At 42.5% G+C, this 14163-nt stretch overlaps 1 protein-coding gene across 2 annotated transcripts in view; it reads left to right on the top strand.

Moving 5' to 3' along the window:
* The first annotated feature begins 2550 nt into the window (after window positions 1-2550).
* ENPP1 (ectonucleotide pyrophosphatase/phosphodiesterase 1) overlaps window positions 2551-14163 on the top strand; it is a 53230-nt gene continuing 41617 nt past the window's right edge. Inside the window, exon 1 of one of the 2 annotated variants that reach the window (XM_074537803.1) lies at window positions 2551-2930. In XM_074537803.1, the coding sequence (XP_074393904.1) occupies window positions 2682-2930 (249 nt within the window). In that variant the 5' untranslated portion in view covers window positions 2551-2681. Of the gene's footprint in view, window positions 2931-3007; window positions 3447-14163 lie in introns of those variants that run through there. The other variant, XM_005493577.4, reaches the window with a different exon arrangement.

Below are 14163 nucleotides of genomic sequence, written 5' to 3'. Positions count from 1 at the left end.
AGGCCCGCAAACATGAAGCTGGTGTTACTGCTGTTCTCCCTTGACATTTGGTTGGGCAGCTTGATTCAGTTACTGCTGGAGCTGGCAGTTGCCCTCACTTCCTCAAAGCTTCCTCAGCCTCTGTTGAAATGGCAGCAGAAAATTTTTGGAATTTGGATTTGCAACCTCAGTAACCTCTGCTATTAATTTGTTGCACAATGATGTCTTTTGTCACAGATTTATTAAAATGGTATTGACTGCTATTTAACAACTTCACCCCAAAGAGACCAAGCAGATGTGGATTTTTGAAGGTTTAATATTGGGAATATTTTACCTCTTCCCCCAGTATTCAATAGATTTTTTCAGATACATTTGAAATATTCAGCGCCAGAACTTAGTCCTTTTTGGTTTTCCACACTCTCTTGTGTAGAGCACTTGTCAGTCAGCTGGAACGAGCTTACTTCTCACAGTTAGGTTAATTATTTTCCATGCTGGTTAATTATTTTCCGTGCCTAGCCTGAAGTACCTTGACTACTTGTACTGTCACAGAAAGAAATTACAAAATTTATGCTGTTTTATGAATATTTGTACACAGAAGAGTAAGTGTTAAAGAATAGTTAATGGTTAATGAATGAACAACTCAGAAGTTAGCTCCAGCTGCAGAATATCCTTTCTTTCTATGGAAAAGGAAGATACCTTTTTGTCTGCAATGCAGTTATACATAATTGTCATTGAATCATCATTATACAGTATGCGCTGTTCAAATTTTTGAGTGGGTGACACTTCGGACAGAGAAGCTTTCTATTTGAATTAAAATGAATTAAAAAATCTTTCTACATGCAAAAACAAGGAAATAAAAAATGAAACTTAATTTGTAAAAAAAAACCTGCGAACTTTTAATTTATCTTTTTTTTGTTGTTTGTCGAGAAAAAGCATTTACTTTCTTGCCATTGTGACTGGAAATGAAAAAGAAAAGATTTGAACTTACACACATGATTGTAATATCTTTTCATTTTTATTAAAAAAAAAAAAGTGAGGGTCCTACTGCCACTTGAGCTATTATTAAAGCCACATTCACTGAAAAACCCCAAAACCTAAACAATTTGACTATGTCAGTTTTTATGAGAGTTTTAAAATTATTGCACAACCAGTATTCAATTTGCAACTTTCACATGCCAAAAGCCTTGACCATATAATAAAGTCATCTCCTCAGCTGGACAGCTGTTTGAAATGCCACATTAATGGAATAAATGAGATTTTTAATGTAGGCTCAAGGGCTTAGTTATCACAGTTTCTGTTGCCTTTCTCTTTCCTACGTGACCAAGTGAAAGATTAGGGTAGAAATTCTCAAGATTGCACCTCATTAGATGACAGCAGGGACGTGGGAGCAGCCCTCAGTGACCCTCAGCATGCTGCGAGCTGCAGCAGCACTACAGACCTGCAGTAATGTACGTGCTGCATCCTGGCAATTATTCTTAATGGGAAGTTGTACTGACAGCTTGTTCTTGTGACTCAACTGAAATAGAAAGCAGAGCAACAACATTTCAACAGGGATCAAGATCACCTCCAAAGGAAATTTTCATTTCACTGTAGCTATTTTTAAGAAAATATGGATTTTTTTCGGAAACTATGCAAGGGCCACTCCTTTCTGAGTACACTGACAGTTAAAATAAATCTGATATAGACTCCTGAAACCCTAGGAAATCAAACCCACCCCCCCATTAGAACTGAAAGACTAAGCCCAATGTCAACATACATAACTGTGTATAGTAAAAAAACTTAAAAAATTATGGAGAATGAGATACTTTTAGTGATTTTAAGCTTAGTCATACTTTGCAAGTCTTGATGGTACTCAACCCTCACAGATCTATTACAGAAAGGAGGAATGACCCACATCTGGAGCCAGCCCTGCAGTTGGGGTTGTACCTACATATGTGGGGTGAACTGCCTTTCCCCATGAACAGTCAAGGTGTGTACAAACACCTTTCTCACGCCAAACAAGCAGGGCTGAATTTAGTGGGAATGATTGGGAAGTGGCATCTTGGAGCCAGATAGTGCCAGTCCCATAAAAAGGCCCTGAACTTTCACCCCAACAACACCAGCCCCCTGAGCTGAGCAGGGCCTGGCTTAGGGGCAATGAGTCCAGTCCCAGAATCAGAAAATATGCTGAGCCGGAAGGGACCCACAAGGATTATCAAGTCCAACTCCTGACCCTGCACAGGACCATCCTCAACAGTCACTTCACGTGCCTGAGAGCATTGTCCAAGTGCTTCTCGAGCTCTGTCAGGCTTGGTGCTGTGACCAGTTCCCTGGGGAGCCTGTTCCAGTGCCTAACCACCCTCTGCATGAAGAACCTTTTCCTGAAATCCAACCTAAATGTCTCCTGATATAACTTTAGGCCCTTTCCTCGAGTCCCGTCGCTGGTCACCACAGTGCCTGTCTCTCCTCTTCCCCTCACAAGGAAGTTGTAAACTGGGATGCTGTCTCCCCTCAGTCCCCTCTTCTCCCGGCTGAACAGTCCAAATCACCCCAAAGGAGTCGCAGTGTCCCCCGGGCGGGCGATGACACCGCCGGCTGCGCTGCGCCCCCGGTGTGCGGGCTCTCGGCTGGCCCGACGCCCCGCGTTGCGGGGGTTTCCGTGGGCATCCCCCACACGGGAGGGGAAAACCTCCTCGGGAAGGGGCGAACAACTGCAGGCGGGGATGGAGGGAAGCACCTTGCGAAGGCGACCAGCAGCGGGCGGCGCTCTGGGTGCAAACGCGCACCGGGGGCTTGGTGCTTGCTTCTGGCGGCACCGGGAGCGGCACCGGGAGCGGCACCGGGAGCGGCACCGGGAGCGGGACCTCCGCCCCCGCGCACACCTGTGCTACCGCCGCCGGGCGGCTTCGGGGAAAGCCGCGCCACCGCCCCCGCCGGGGACAGGGCAGCGGAAACTTTCTCCGCGCTCCCTGGTAAACACGGCCCGGCGCCCTCCCCCGGACGCTATTTCGGAGCAGCGCCGTGTCCTCCGGCCCCGCACCGCCTCCCTGCCCGCAGGGAGCGCAGCCGCGCCCGCCCTTTACCTGCAGGGAGGGGTCGGGAAGCGGGGGGCGGCCGAGCCGGGGTGACCGAGCGAGGCGGGAACATCCCGAGGGAAGGACGGGAACATCCCGCTCCCTCCTCCACGCCGCGGCCGGCGGGGGAGCGGGGGCCGCCGGTGTCCGCGTTCCGGGCGGGGCGGGACCGGGCCGCGGGCTATTAATAGCCGTGTCCGGGCGGGCGGAGGCCAGAGCCGCGGGACCATGCAGGGGAACGGGCAGCAAGCGGGCAAGGGCCATGAGGACCACCTGGACGGGGTAGGGGCGGCTGATGGCGGGCTGCAGACTGCGGCCGTGCCCATGCTGCCGGCCATGGAGCTGGCCGAGGAGCCGGAGAAGCCTCCGGGCGGCAAGAGCAAGGATCCCAACACGTACAAAGTGCTCTCCCTGGTAAGGGCCGGGGCGCCGCGGGGCCGGGCGGGCGGAGCTGGGGCTCACCTCGCCGGCGGGAGCGGCGCGGCTGGCGCAGGTGTTTCGCCCGTCTCCAGGCTTCAGGAGATGGGAGACGAGCCCGTGGTGGGACCTCAGAAGCCTCTCGGCGTTTTGGAAGAGCGTGACTGCCTTCGGCAGCACGGGCTCCTCGGGATGCCCCGGGCAGCAGTGCTACGGGACGGCTCCGTTCGGGAGTCAGGACCGTGGCATTGCGTATAGACAGCGACCTGCCTCGGAGAGGGATTCGCAACTCTTGATTTATTTTACTCTGTTGACGGCCCTCAGCGTTGAATCTTTCAAAATTCTTTTGTGGTGTCAATGGTTGTCTCGTCTTTCATCATGTGGTTTTAGCTGTTTGCTGCAGGGGGGACACCAGGGAAGGCAAAACCCAGTTAAAATAGGAAAATATGGCTGGAAAAGCTAAAAAGAGTTAAAGAGCCAAAAGGACAGAGGAAGTGTAAAAACTTGCCTTTCTCTGAATTCGAGCTACCGTGGGTTGAAAGTTTGTCTCCAAGTGCTACTGTGAGGCACTTTTGGCCCTTGTTCAGAAGCCCCAGCAGCCAAAGCCATTGTTAGCGGGTAGGTCACTTTCCAGTTTTAGCCATGCTGCTGTATTATAATTATCCTCCCCATAGAGATGTGAAAATAAGACCTTCCAAACTGCCTGGAGTAATCATTATGAGGCTAAATTCATTATCAAGGTGAAAGAATTATGGTGTTCTTGGAAGGAACCTTTAGTGGAACTGCAGCAAACGTCACTATGTATGTATGCATAAATAGTCCTCTATACATTGAAGCAGAAATGTCAAGGTACCTATCCAAATTTAGTGATATCTTTCTAATCTGGCTACCTTTTCAAATGATTCATCTACCCATATCATTGTGACTACAGGTTGGTCATACTTTCTAACATAGCAGAAGGTGAATTATGTTTCTAAGTTTGTCAGAATGTTATAAGAAAAAAAATGCATGCAAAGGTCCGTGGTAGCTTCCATGCAAAAGCTTTTTTTGGCAACTTTTCTGATGAAATGTCCCCGTAAGAAAAGGTTGTGGTTACTAGCTAGTTTTATTGTCTTCTGGGGAGATTAAGGTTGTGCTATAAAAGCCACTGCAGTTGGATGGTGAAAACAGCTCAGCTCTTTCCAGCCTTAGAACCTAGTATTTCTGTCTTGAGCTTTTTAGTCTCTAATGCAACAAAATTATTAGAGATGCCCAGCCACTTAGAGACCGGAGTTGAGCACAAGTTAGTGTTTGCAGTTACTTATTCTTCTGAATTAAGTTCTTGTTTCCCAAATGCCATTCACTGAGAACTGGCAAAAATTTCCTCCTGTGCTCATGAGTGTCAGAGTGAAATATGTCATCTATACAAAAATAATTTAAAAATTCTAAATGTTTATGGCCATACACTATTTTTTTGGGGATGACTGCAAACACAGAGATGATGTAAGATATTCAGTGGGAACTTGGAAAACTTTCTAGATATTGCAGGTGATACTGGATTGAGTAAAACAAGAGTGTGTTTAACCTAAAATGTCAGAAAGGGGCAAACTGGAGTTGGAAATGCTAGTTTGTTCTTTCTCAGAAGCTGATGCATTGATGATATGCAAATGTACTAAAAAAATGAGTAGACTTACCTGCCTGGTGTTTGTAGTTTTATAGTAATGTGAAACTATTAAAGTGTCCAGATATAGGTAAATCTTATTTGCCTGCATTTATCCTAGCTGTGTGTGCTTTTGTCTCCTTTATATATGTAGATAAAAAAAAATCCCAGAAACAACTGCTTTCAAGTGAGCTTATGCTGAAATTTTCTAAAAACTCATTAATGCATTTCTGCTGATTAAGGAATACTTGAGTCATTCTTCTTATTTTTCTGGAAAGCTGAGACTGGACAGCATTCTACTTTTCCTTCACAAGTGCCTGCCACCTGCAGATGTCTGTGCACTTTGTGAACACAACCTCAACATTCCCAGCTCTTGTCCATGAGCCAACCTTACCCTATCACAGAGCAGCTGCTGCTGCTGCAGAGGGAGGATTCCACCAGTGGGGGATTTTACTAAGCCACAGTGCTTCCCTAAGCACCTAAAGCCACCATTTTATTTACTGTCTTGCCAGTTTTCTAAGCTCAAACTTCTGTCCCTCAAAGCCCAATGAACTGTCTGTCTGTCTGTCTGTCTGTAGTGTCTCCAGGCTGTTGTGTGAGTGAGCAGTATGCTGCTGCCCAAGAGCAGCATAACCTTTGCTTATGCTTGAGGTTTTCCCACTTGCCAGGAGCTCAGGCATTGCATTTTGGTCTGATTCATTCATTCCATTAAAATAAATTTTTCCATGCCAGTCTAACAGCTGAAACATTGAGAGAAATAAAGTAATAATGTAGGAGAATGTTTCTTTTCAACAGCTTCAGACTTCTTGACAGAACTGGAAAACTCATTTAAACTGACACTTTTGTTAGAAAAATTCTTAAGGAGTTTTGCAGCCTGAGGATTCCAAAGTAGAAAAAAACCACAAAAAAAATCCAGGTAAGGTTCAGACTGAGACATTGGAAGTGTGTTAGTCTCATCTAAAGAGTAACTCAAGCATTTCAGATTGCATAAAAATAATAAATTGTGAAGTTTAAAAACAATGCTGTGGAATGCACTTAATATTTTTATAGTCTGTAAGTTTTTTCCCCCTTTTTTTCAATAAGGCTGTCCAGTCTTTTTTATTTTTTTTTAAGGCACTTCCAACACTGGGCAAGAGATTGAACTGAAAACCTCTTCAGGTCTCTTCTAGTCTTATCATATCATAAAATGGTTTGGGTCTGAAGAGATCCTTAAAGATCAGCCAGTTTCAACTCCTCTATCATGGGCAGGGACACCTACGCTAGACCAGGTTGCTCAAAGCTCATCTACTCTGGTCTTGGACACTTGCAGGGATGGGGTATCCACAGATCTCTGGGCAATATTTTCAAATGTCTTGTCACCCTTAGAATAAATAATTTCTTCTCAATTTCTAATATAAATATACCTTCTTTCAATTTAAGGCCATTTCCCCTTGTCCAATCACTACTTGCTCTGTAACAAGTCTCTCTCCAGCTTTTTCATTGGCCCCTTCAGGTACTGGAAGATGTAAGGTTTTCCCAGGGCTTTCTCTTCTTCAGGTTGGATAGCCTCAACTCTCACCACCTATCTTTACTAAAGAGGTGGTCTACCTCTTTGTGTATCTTTCTGGCCCTCTTCTGGATTTGCTTCAAGAAGTCTTAAGAATTCCTTTTATGCCGAGGGCCCCAGAGCTGGATGTAGCACTCCAGGTGGAGTCTCACAAGGGCAGAGTAGAGGGGCAGAATCCTCTCCCTTGACCTGCTGGTCACATTTCTGTGTGTACAGCCCAGGATGCAGTTGGCCTTCTTGGCTGTGAGTGCACATTGACAGCCTGTGCCCAGCTTTTCATCTACCAGCGCCCCCAAATCCTTCTCTGCAGGGCTGTTCTTAGTGAGGCCTTCTCCCAGTCTGCACTCACCTCAGGGATCGCCCTAACCCAGGTGTAGCACCTTGCACTTGTTGAACTTCATTAGGTTCTCGTGGTCCCACTTCTCAGGCTTCTCCAGGTCCCTCTGGGTGGCATTCCATTCTTCTGTTATGTCAGCTGCACTGCTCAGTTTTGTGCCATCTGCAGACCAGCTGGGGATGCTGGGTCACATTGGGCTTCTCATCCACTAACAGCCCCAAGTCTTTCTCCTCAGGGCTGCTTTCAAACCATTCTCTGCCCTGCCTGTGCTGGTACTGGGATTGTCATGTGGGATCACAAACTTGGCCTTTGCACAGTCCCACCTCTCAAGCTTGCCCAGGCCCCTCTGGATGGCATCCCTTCCCTCCTATTGATGGCACCACACAGCTTGGTGTCATTGGCAAACTTGCTGAGGGTGCCTTGATCCTGCTGCCCATGTCAGTGACAAAATGTCCAGCAGTGCTGGTCCCTGTACTGACCCTGAAGAAGGCAGTCCTCACTGGTTTCCACTGGCACATCAAGCCCCTAAGCATAGTTCAGAAGTGTGACCATCCAGCCTGTTCCATACCCCTCTGTCAAATTCATGTCTCTCCAGTTTAAAGACCAGGATTTTCTGCAGAACCTGTCAAATGCTTTGCACAAGTCCAGGTAGATGATTTGGGTTTGTACTCCCTCCTCCACCACTGCTGTAATCCCATTTTAGAAGGCCACCAAATTTGTCAGACACAGTTGGCCCTTAGTGAAGCCACAATAGCCATCACCTTCTTATTTTCCATGTCCCTTAGTGTAGTTTTCAGGAACATCTGCTCCATTATTTTATAAATCTTGTTTCAGTCATCCATTGGTTGCTATGTTAAGCTTTTATGAATCATAAACCCCAATTTATCATAAATAAATGAGACAATCTCTGCCCAAGGGAGAATTTCTGTTGCCAGTTCATGTTTGCCATTGCTGCAGTCAGCAAAGAGTCTAAGTGTAGAAAAAAGATCTATTGGATGTAAAGATATTCTGTATGAGTCCTGAAAGGTTTTCACCACTTCATTTGAAAATAGCTCATAGCTGCTGTCTTTGGGCTCAGGCAGGGAAAGATGGGTGTGCTATGTCAGGATTTTGGAGATAACAGTAGGTTTGTCTGCTTTTGTTATTTGGTTTTTTTTTTTTCCTCCTCATAGATGAAGATGTGGGAACAACCTTCTTTTACTATTATTGGGAAGATTGTATTCCTGTTTGGTTGTTTTCATGCTGATGGTTTTCCTCTTAAAGATGTTTGAAGGTACCCAAACATTTGTATAGATTAGAACTTTAAAACAAAATTGTTAATGCTTATCCATATTATTTTTTTTCTATAAAAAGGCAGAATATGTATTTAATTACCCAAACCTTGTAATTTGGACTGTGGTTATTGACTTCAGCTGACTTCAGCGTGGGTATTTTTTTGGGTATCAGTCAGTTCTCAAGCACTGGATTGAAGGATGCTGTTGTCTGAATCGGAGAGGCCTGGGTGCCATGTTCAGTCTTTAATCTAGTTTTGGCCCTCAGCAAACCATTCAATTTCATCCTTTTTTTGTATTATTTTGCTTTATGTGGCTTGTAATTTTTTCTTTATTTATCAGTAGGGAAAGGTGGTCCTTGCTGAAATTACTGGCTTCCATGGCAGTGCTGGATTGAGCTTAGATGGGACTTCTGAGATCCAAGAAACACCAAGTAATATTAGAGTGACTTTTGGGTGATTTAAATTTTTTTGGCATTAAACATCCCTTGTTGAAATATGAAGTAAAGAACGATGTTAACAAGATTGCCATATTTTAATAGACTCTGAAGCACTTTCAGTTTAGAAATATTAAAAGACTTCTTGGCTGATCTCCAATATCTTAATAATTTGTAGGAAAATATCTTCCAATGCTGGGAAAGAAAGATGCTTTACAGCTGTCTTCTGCCAATGTTAGAGCTCTCCAGCTTCCATTGTGACTTGGTTTAAAGTCTGAACACAGGGTGTTTGACAAAACATTTTTTTTATTGAGTTGCTGTTGATATTGCTTAAATGCATTAATTAGAATAAAATTGTAACTATACATATAAAAAATAAAGACATTGTTAACCAATTTAAGCCAGCAAAAAAAGTTTGGGGTTTGAATTTAAAAATCATTATAGCTGAATGTTTCACTTCAGTCTACTCACTTTTTAGGGAAGACTTTGCAAGTAATTCTCATTATATGCAGGGAAATGTAACCCCAAAATTTCTTTATTGCACTTCAAGTGGCAATTTTCATGCTGGGTATTGAAGACAAAAGTCATAATCTTGCTCTATACAATAAAAAAAAAATTAGAAATTTTAGCTCTGAAGAGTTTCCAGGGTTAATTTGTATTCTTGCTTTATTTACACTTCATACAGCGAGTTGGCATAACCTATGCTAAAAGGCAGAAGCTATGTGAAATAAAAAAATATTGTCCAAAGAAACACTTGCAGGAATTAAATCTTTCCATTTAGTTGGGGATTTTGAAGTATAGAAAAAGAGAACCCAAATCAAACAACAGTGAACACAGACAAACAAAACCAAACACCAGCTGCACAACCAAAACAATAACAGAGAAAAACAGCTCCTCAAATTCCACTTTTATAAAAAGCTTCACAAAGGGAGAGTGGAGACCATCTTTGTTAAAAACTGTAATCAGAACTCAGTTGAAATTTTATTGCCCAACTGGGTTGGACTTGGATACACAATCAAAGGGGTGATTTAAAATTGGCCAAGCAAACTTCAGCTCGCTTTCAGTTGGGTAGTTTAGGTATGACTTTTAGCATCAATAAAACATCAATAAAACTACCAAATAGTCTTTTCTGTAGCTGAATTGGAGGATTTAAGCCATGCAGGAGGTTTCAGTCACCCCTTGGAGTGCGGTGTGTGTAGATGCTTCTGGCTGCCTGGACTCCAGCTGGAGTGCAAATCCTGGGAGAGGCTGAAGCACACCCAGCTGTGTGACTGGTGCATCTGTCAGGGCTGCTGGCTGGATGCCTGAAAACAGGCACATTGGCCTAGGAATAGGAGTGGAGAATGGCAGTGTAGATTAGGCTACAGTGTGCTTGGCTCAGCCCTTTGGTCCATTCAGGCAAAACGAGTGAATTGGGTTGTGATTGGTTTGTGTGCTCATATTCACTGCTCCAGCATTCAGAGTTCTGATGCAATCTGTGCCTTAGGGTTTCCATCACGTTTTTTTAATTTTCCAGTAATGTTTGCAGTAAATCTTTGCCTACCTGTCAGGCACCAGGTGAAGGCAGGCCATGCTGGAAGAGAAAGTAAAACTGTATCCAGTTGTGGCAACAAGCCAGTGCCCTTATTGGAAAGGGACAGTCTCGCTGTGTGTGAGCCAAGTGAGCACAGTGGATTTGGGGACACCAACCAGGTTCAGCCAATAGTCTAAATTGCCAGGTGAGTCTGTAATGGTAAGAGAGGTCCAAGGCAAGGGAAGGCAGGCCTGTGAGTTTGGGTCAAAGGAATAAATGGCCAGGATGGACTTGACTGCAGTGTGGCTGTACCAAATTCCAGACAGGGCACAGAGGTAAGGCTGGCTAAAATGAGGAGAGTGACTGTTCTGAGGCTTTCTCTAGCTTTTTATTGAAGAGCTATCATCAAGACTGATTGAGATCTCCCAAATAGTACTATCAATAACTGAACTAACACCAGGGAACACATGGCCCCAAGCACAGCCAGCCAAATTCCTGGGAGGAGTAAGGCAGCTTGTGTTCTGAACGCCTTCATATAGTTCTGTAAAACTCTTGGATACTAAAATAATAAAGAACACAGTTTAAGTAGATAGGCTTCCTGTAGTAATAATTTTGTCTTGGATTCAGAACAACTTAGGTACTGCCCTAAAACTTGGATTTCAATCAAGGCCAAAGATACAAAAACTGCGCAGGGCTTCCTTCCAACTCCTGCTCTTCAAAAATTTTCCTTTGCGTTTTTTTACTGGTATCACTGGAATTATACAGAGTGAATTGTTCTGATTTGACTTGCAGTGGAAGCTGTGTTATTGTTCCCTCCGGCTGAAAGGAGGAGCAGAGTAAATAAAGGCTTTAAAAACATGAAAGATAGGAAGAGTTTCTCACCTTGGAGCTGAAAATAGAAATTAATATATTGGCAAGTATTACCATGACCTATGATAGAATTTATTGATGTACTGCATCATGACAGTGTCCCATTTGAATGAAACAGTAGCAGATGTGGTTTTAAGAGAAGCTATTTTATAATGTTCAATATTGGAATGATATTTTTACATTGTTTTGATGTACTTCCTGACCTCTTTTCAAAAAAACACTTTCTGCACTGAAAAGCATTAAGTACTTTTCTGCATAGATATTGCACAAGTCACCTGTATAAAAAGTTTCCTATAAGTGTGTTTATAAGGCAGCAGTGGCTTTCATGGTAAATGGGGTGTGATGGAGGATAAAGAAAAGTAGCATAAATAAGGATGTTTTGCAAATGAAATAATGTTTAATTGTTTAACACAATAGGTTAGCTAAGGAGAAAAGGAAGTAATAAGAAAAAATGTAGTATTTGCGTTTCTGAAGAAAGTCAGTGAGCATAGCCTTGTCTCAGTTCTGCTGTGTAATGGCATATAGGCAAATCAACATACATAAATGCTTTCTAATGTGGTAGTCTGTAGATACAAGTTTGTGTTAAACACTGGTTGCTTTTGTTCCTAGAATGAAAAAAAAAGTGTTGTTATAGCTTCTTCAAGAAGATCAATAATCCAACCTGACCATGTATATTTCATTTCACTGTTTAACGCTGGTAAATGGGCCAGTTCCAGAACCTTCTTCTGGCTCAAATATGTTTCCATGTTGTGAGGTGTCAAAATTTGATAGTCTGCCTTTTTTATTTTTTGAGGGGCTATATTCAAAAGGTGCTGAGGTAAATAATGCCCTCTTTATCATCCCTTGTCTTTGTTTTGGGAAAATGGTCAAAGGATTCAGGGCTGAAGATGAGTCTGTGATCAATATCAGTGTACTTAGTAAAGACTTATAATGAATAACTGAAATTGTTTGACTTGATCTTAAAGGTCTTTTCCAGCCTAAATGATTGTATGAAACCTGATTTGCCCTACATTCTTCTCATACTGCTTGTGGTTCTGCAATTATTTCACACTCCTAATAATCTTGGTGTTCTACAGGATTTCTTCACTTATTCTTTAAGGTCATTTTGTCTTCCTGGGGAAGTTAATATTGCTGTCATGGTGGCAGTTGTAACAGTATCTGACAAAGAAAAATGGATGTGAATATAGGTATACTTGGTATATTTTGTGGTATAATCAGTACAACTCTCATGACAGTAATCTAAACTGGAAAAGCTTTGGCTTCATTCTTGAAAAGGGACATCTGGAATAGAAAGGCGTGAAGATGGCTCAAGGCCATATTGTGAGATCCAATTTTGCTTTTATTTATGAGTCAAGTGCCAGTTGTTTGTAAAACAAATTTTAGTTGGCATAATTACTGACAGTTTCTTTACTTTCTATGCAGCTGTGCATTCATATGTGGTTGCCACTAAAGCGGATGACATGCAGTGGGCTTTGTTCTGTGTTCTTAGTCTGCTGTGTTGAATAAAAGAATTGTGCTTGAAAGTACAATGTTTACTTTTTTTCTCATAACATGAGTTTTCAGTCCTCTTTTCCTTAGGTTTTTACAAAAATCTACTCACTGATTAAATAGTAGAGTCAGCTGCTATCTGCTTTTTGTCAATTGATGTTTTATTTCCCCTTCTTCTTGGCTAGCATATTGTTGCACTTTAATTATTCTCTAAATTCTCCCATGATCTTAAGTGCAGTGAAAAAGGTAACAGCTGGGGTAAAGCTTTGATAACAACAGCTCAAGTGCTAATGACTTCCAGGAGAGTATGTGCCTTCACAGTTGGGCAAGCAACAAATAAGAAAAATATTTTAGATTCCAGCTGACTAGCTGACAGATGCTAACTCTTCTGTCTTTTGGTATCTTTTTGTTAAAAGCAGATGCTTGAATAGTTTTGGAAGGTATTAGAGAGCTATAGTATGATGATAGTCTTCTACTGATAATTCTCTACTGAGTGAAGTGCTATCACTCTTTGGTGAGCTGTGTGAAGGCTTTTGTAATACCTTACAGTGGCTCAATCTACCTTAAAAACACTCTTGTCCTTTGAATGGCCTTTGGTTGCAATAGCACATAATAACAGTCCTGAGAACATTCAATAGAAAGAATGAGAGTAGACATCCTATGTGCCTCTGAGGAAGAAAAACAATAATGCCTTTGCATTTTCATAGTAAATAGTTTTAGCTCTCGAAAAGTTTTGGGTGTTATCTCCAGCATTTTGATCCACTGACTTCAGAATTATTTATTCACCTCCAGTGTTTTACAACAGCCAGGACCTGGGAGCCTCAGCGATTCTCCTCCTGCTGGCCTCTACGAGTGGAATGTAGATCAACAGAATCAAGTCTTTGTAGACCATAAAAATATTTACAAATGTGGAAAGAAGAGATGACTGGTGCAAGAAAGAGGTGGTGCACTTGGTTCAGGGCTGATTTGCTTTTTTTTTTTTTAGGTGATTTACTAAAGTGTTACTTAAGTAGCTGCGCTCGTGTGACTGAAGTATCTACCTCCTTTCAGTTTATTAAACTTTATTAAGTAACCGCTGCTTTTGAATAAAACTGAGTTGTTGGCAAGGGGTTTATGCTGGTTTAAAAATAATTTTTACAAGCATGAGTAAGTGTTCCGCTGCCCCTGGCAAGTGTAGATAAGTGTAGTTTTTTTCCCTTTATACAGTATGCTGTCTGCATTTTTAACTGTCAGAAGGTGACACTGTTCTTGCTTGAAATTTATGATATGTTCCTGTGTTCTTTACATTTTTGCAGGTGAAATTCTTTCTCGAAGATATTTTAGTGTTAAGGTTCAGGTCAGTCATCATCTATTCTAGGTGCACAAAACAGTGAAAACACAGCATGCCTTTCGCAGATCCCAGTGGTTTTGGAAAATTCCATGGGTTTTCTTAATACTGGCATTACAGACCCTGTCTAGACATCCTCCCTTCATGGATACATATGACACAATTGTGAGAACCAATCGTGGAGATTAGGATGGAAAAACATTATTTTTCATGGTTTCCTTGATAATTGCATAGTTATTAATGGATGTGTCTTAAACCTTGGAGTGACAAGTTTTGTTGGCCATGGA

Source organism: Zonotrichia albicollis, chromosome 3 (assembly GCF_047830755.1).
Source record: "Zonotrichia albicollis isolate bZonAlb1 chromosome 3, bZonAlb1.hap1, whole genome shotgun sequence".
Taxonomy (NCBI): Eukaryota; Metazoa; Chordata; class Aves; order Passeriformes; family Passerellidae; genus Zonotrichia; species Zonotrichia albicollis.
This window is presented reverse-complemented; position numbering and strand designations above follow the sequence as displayed.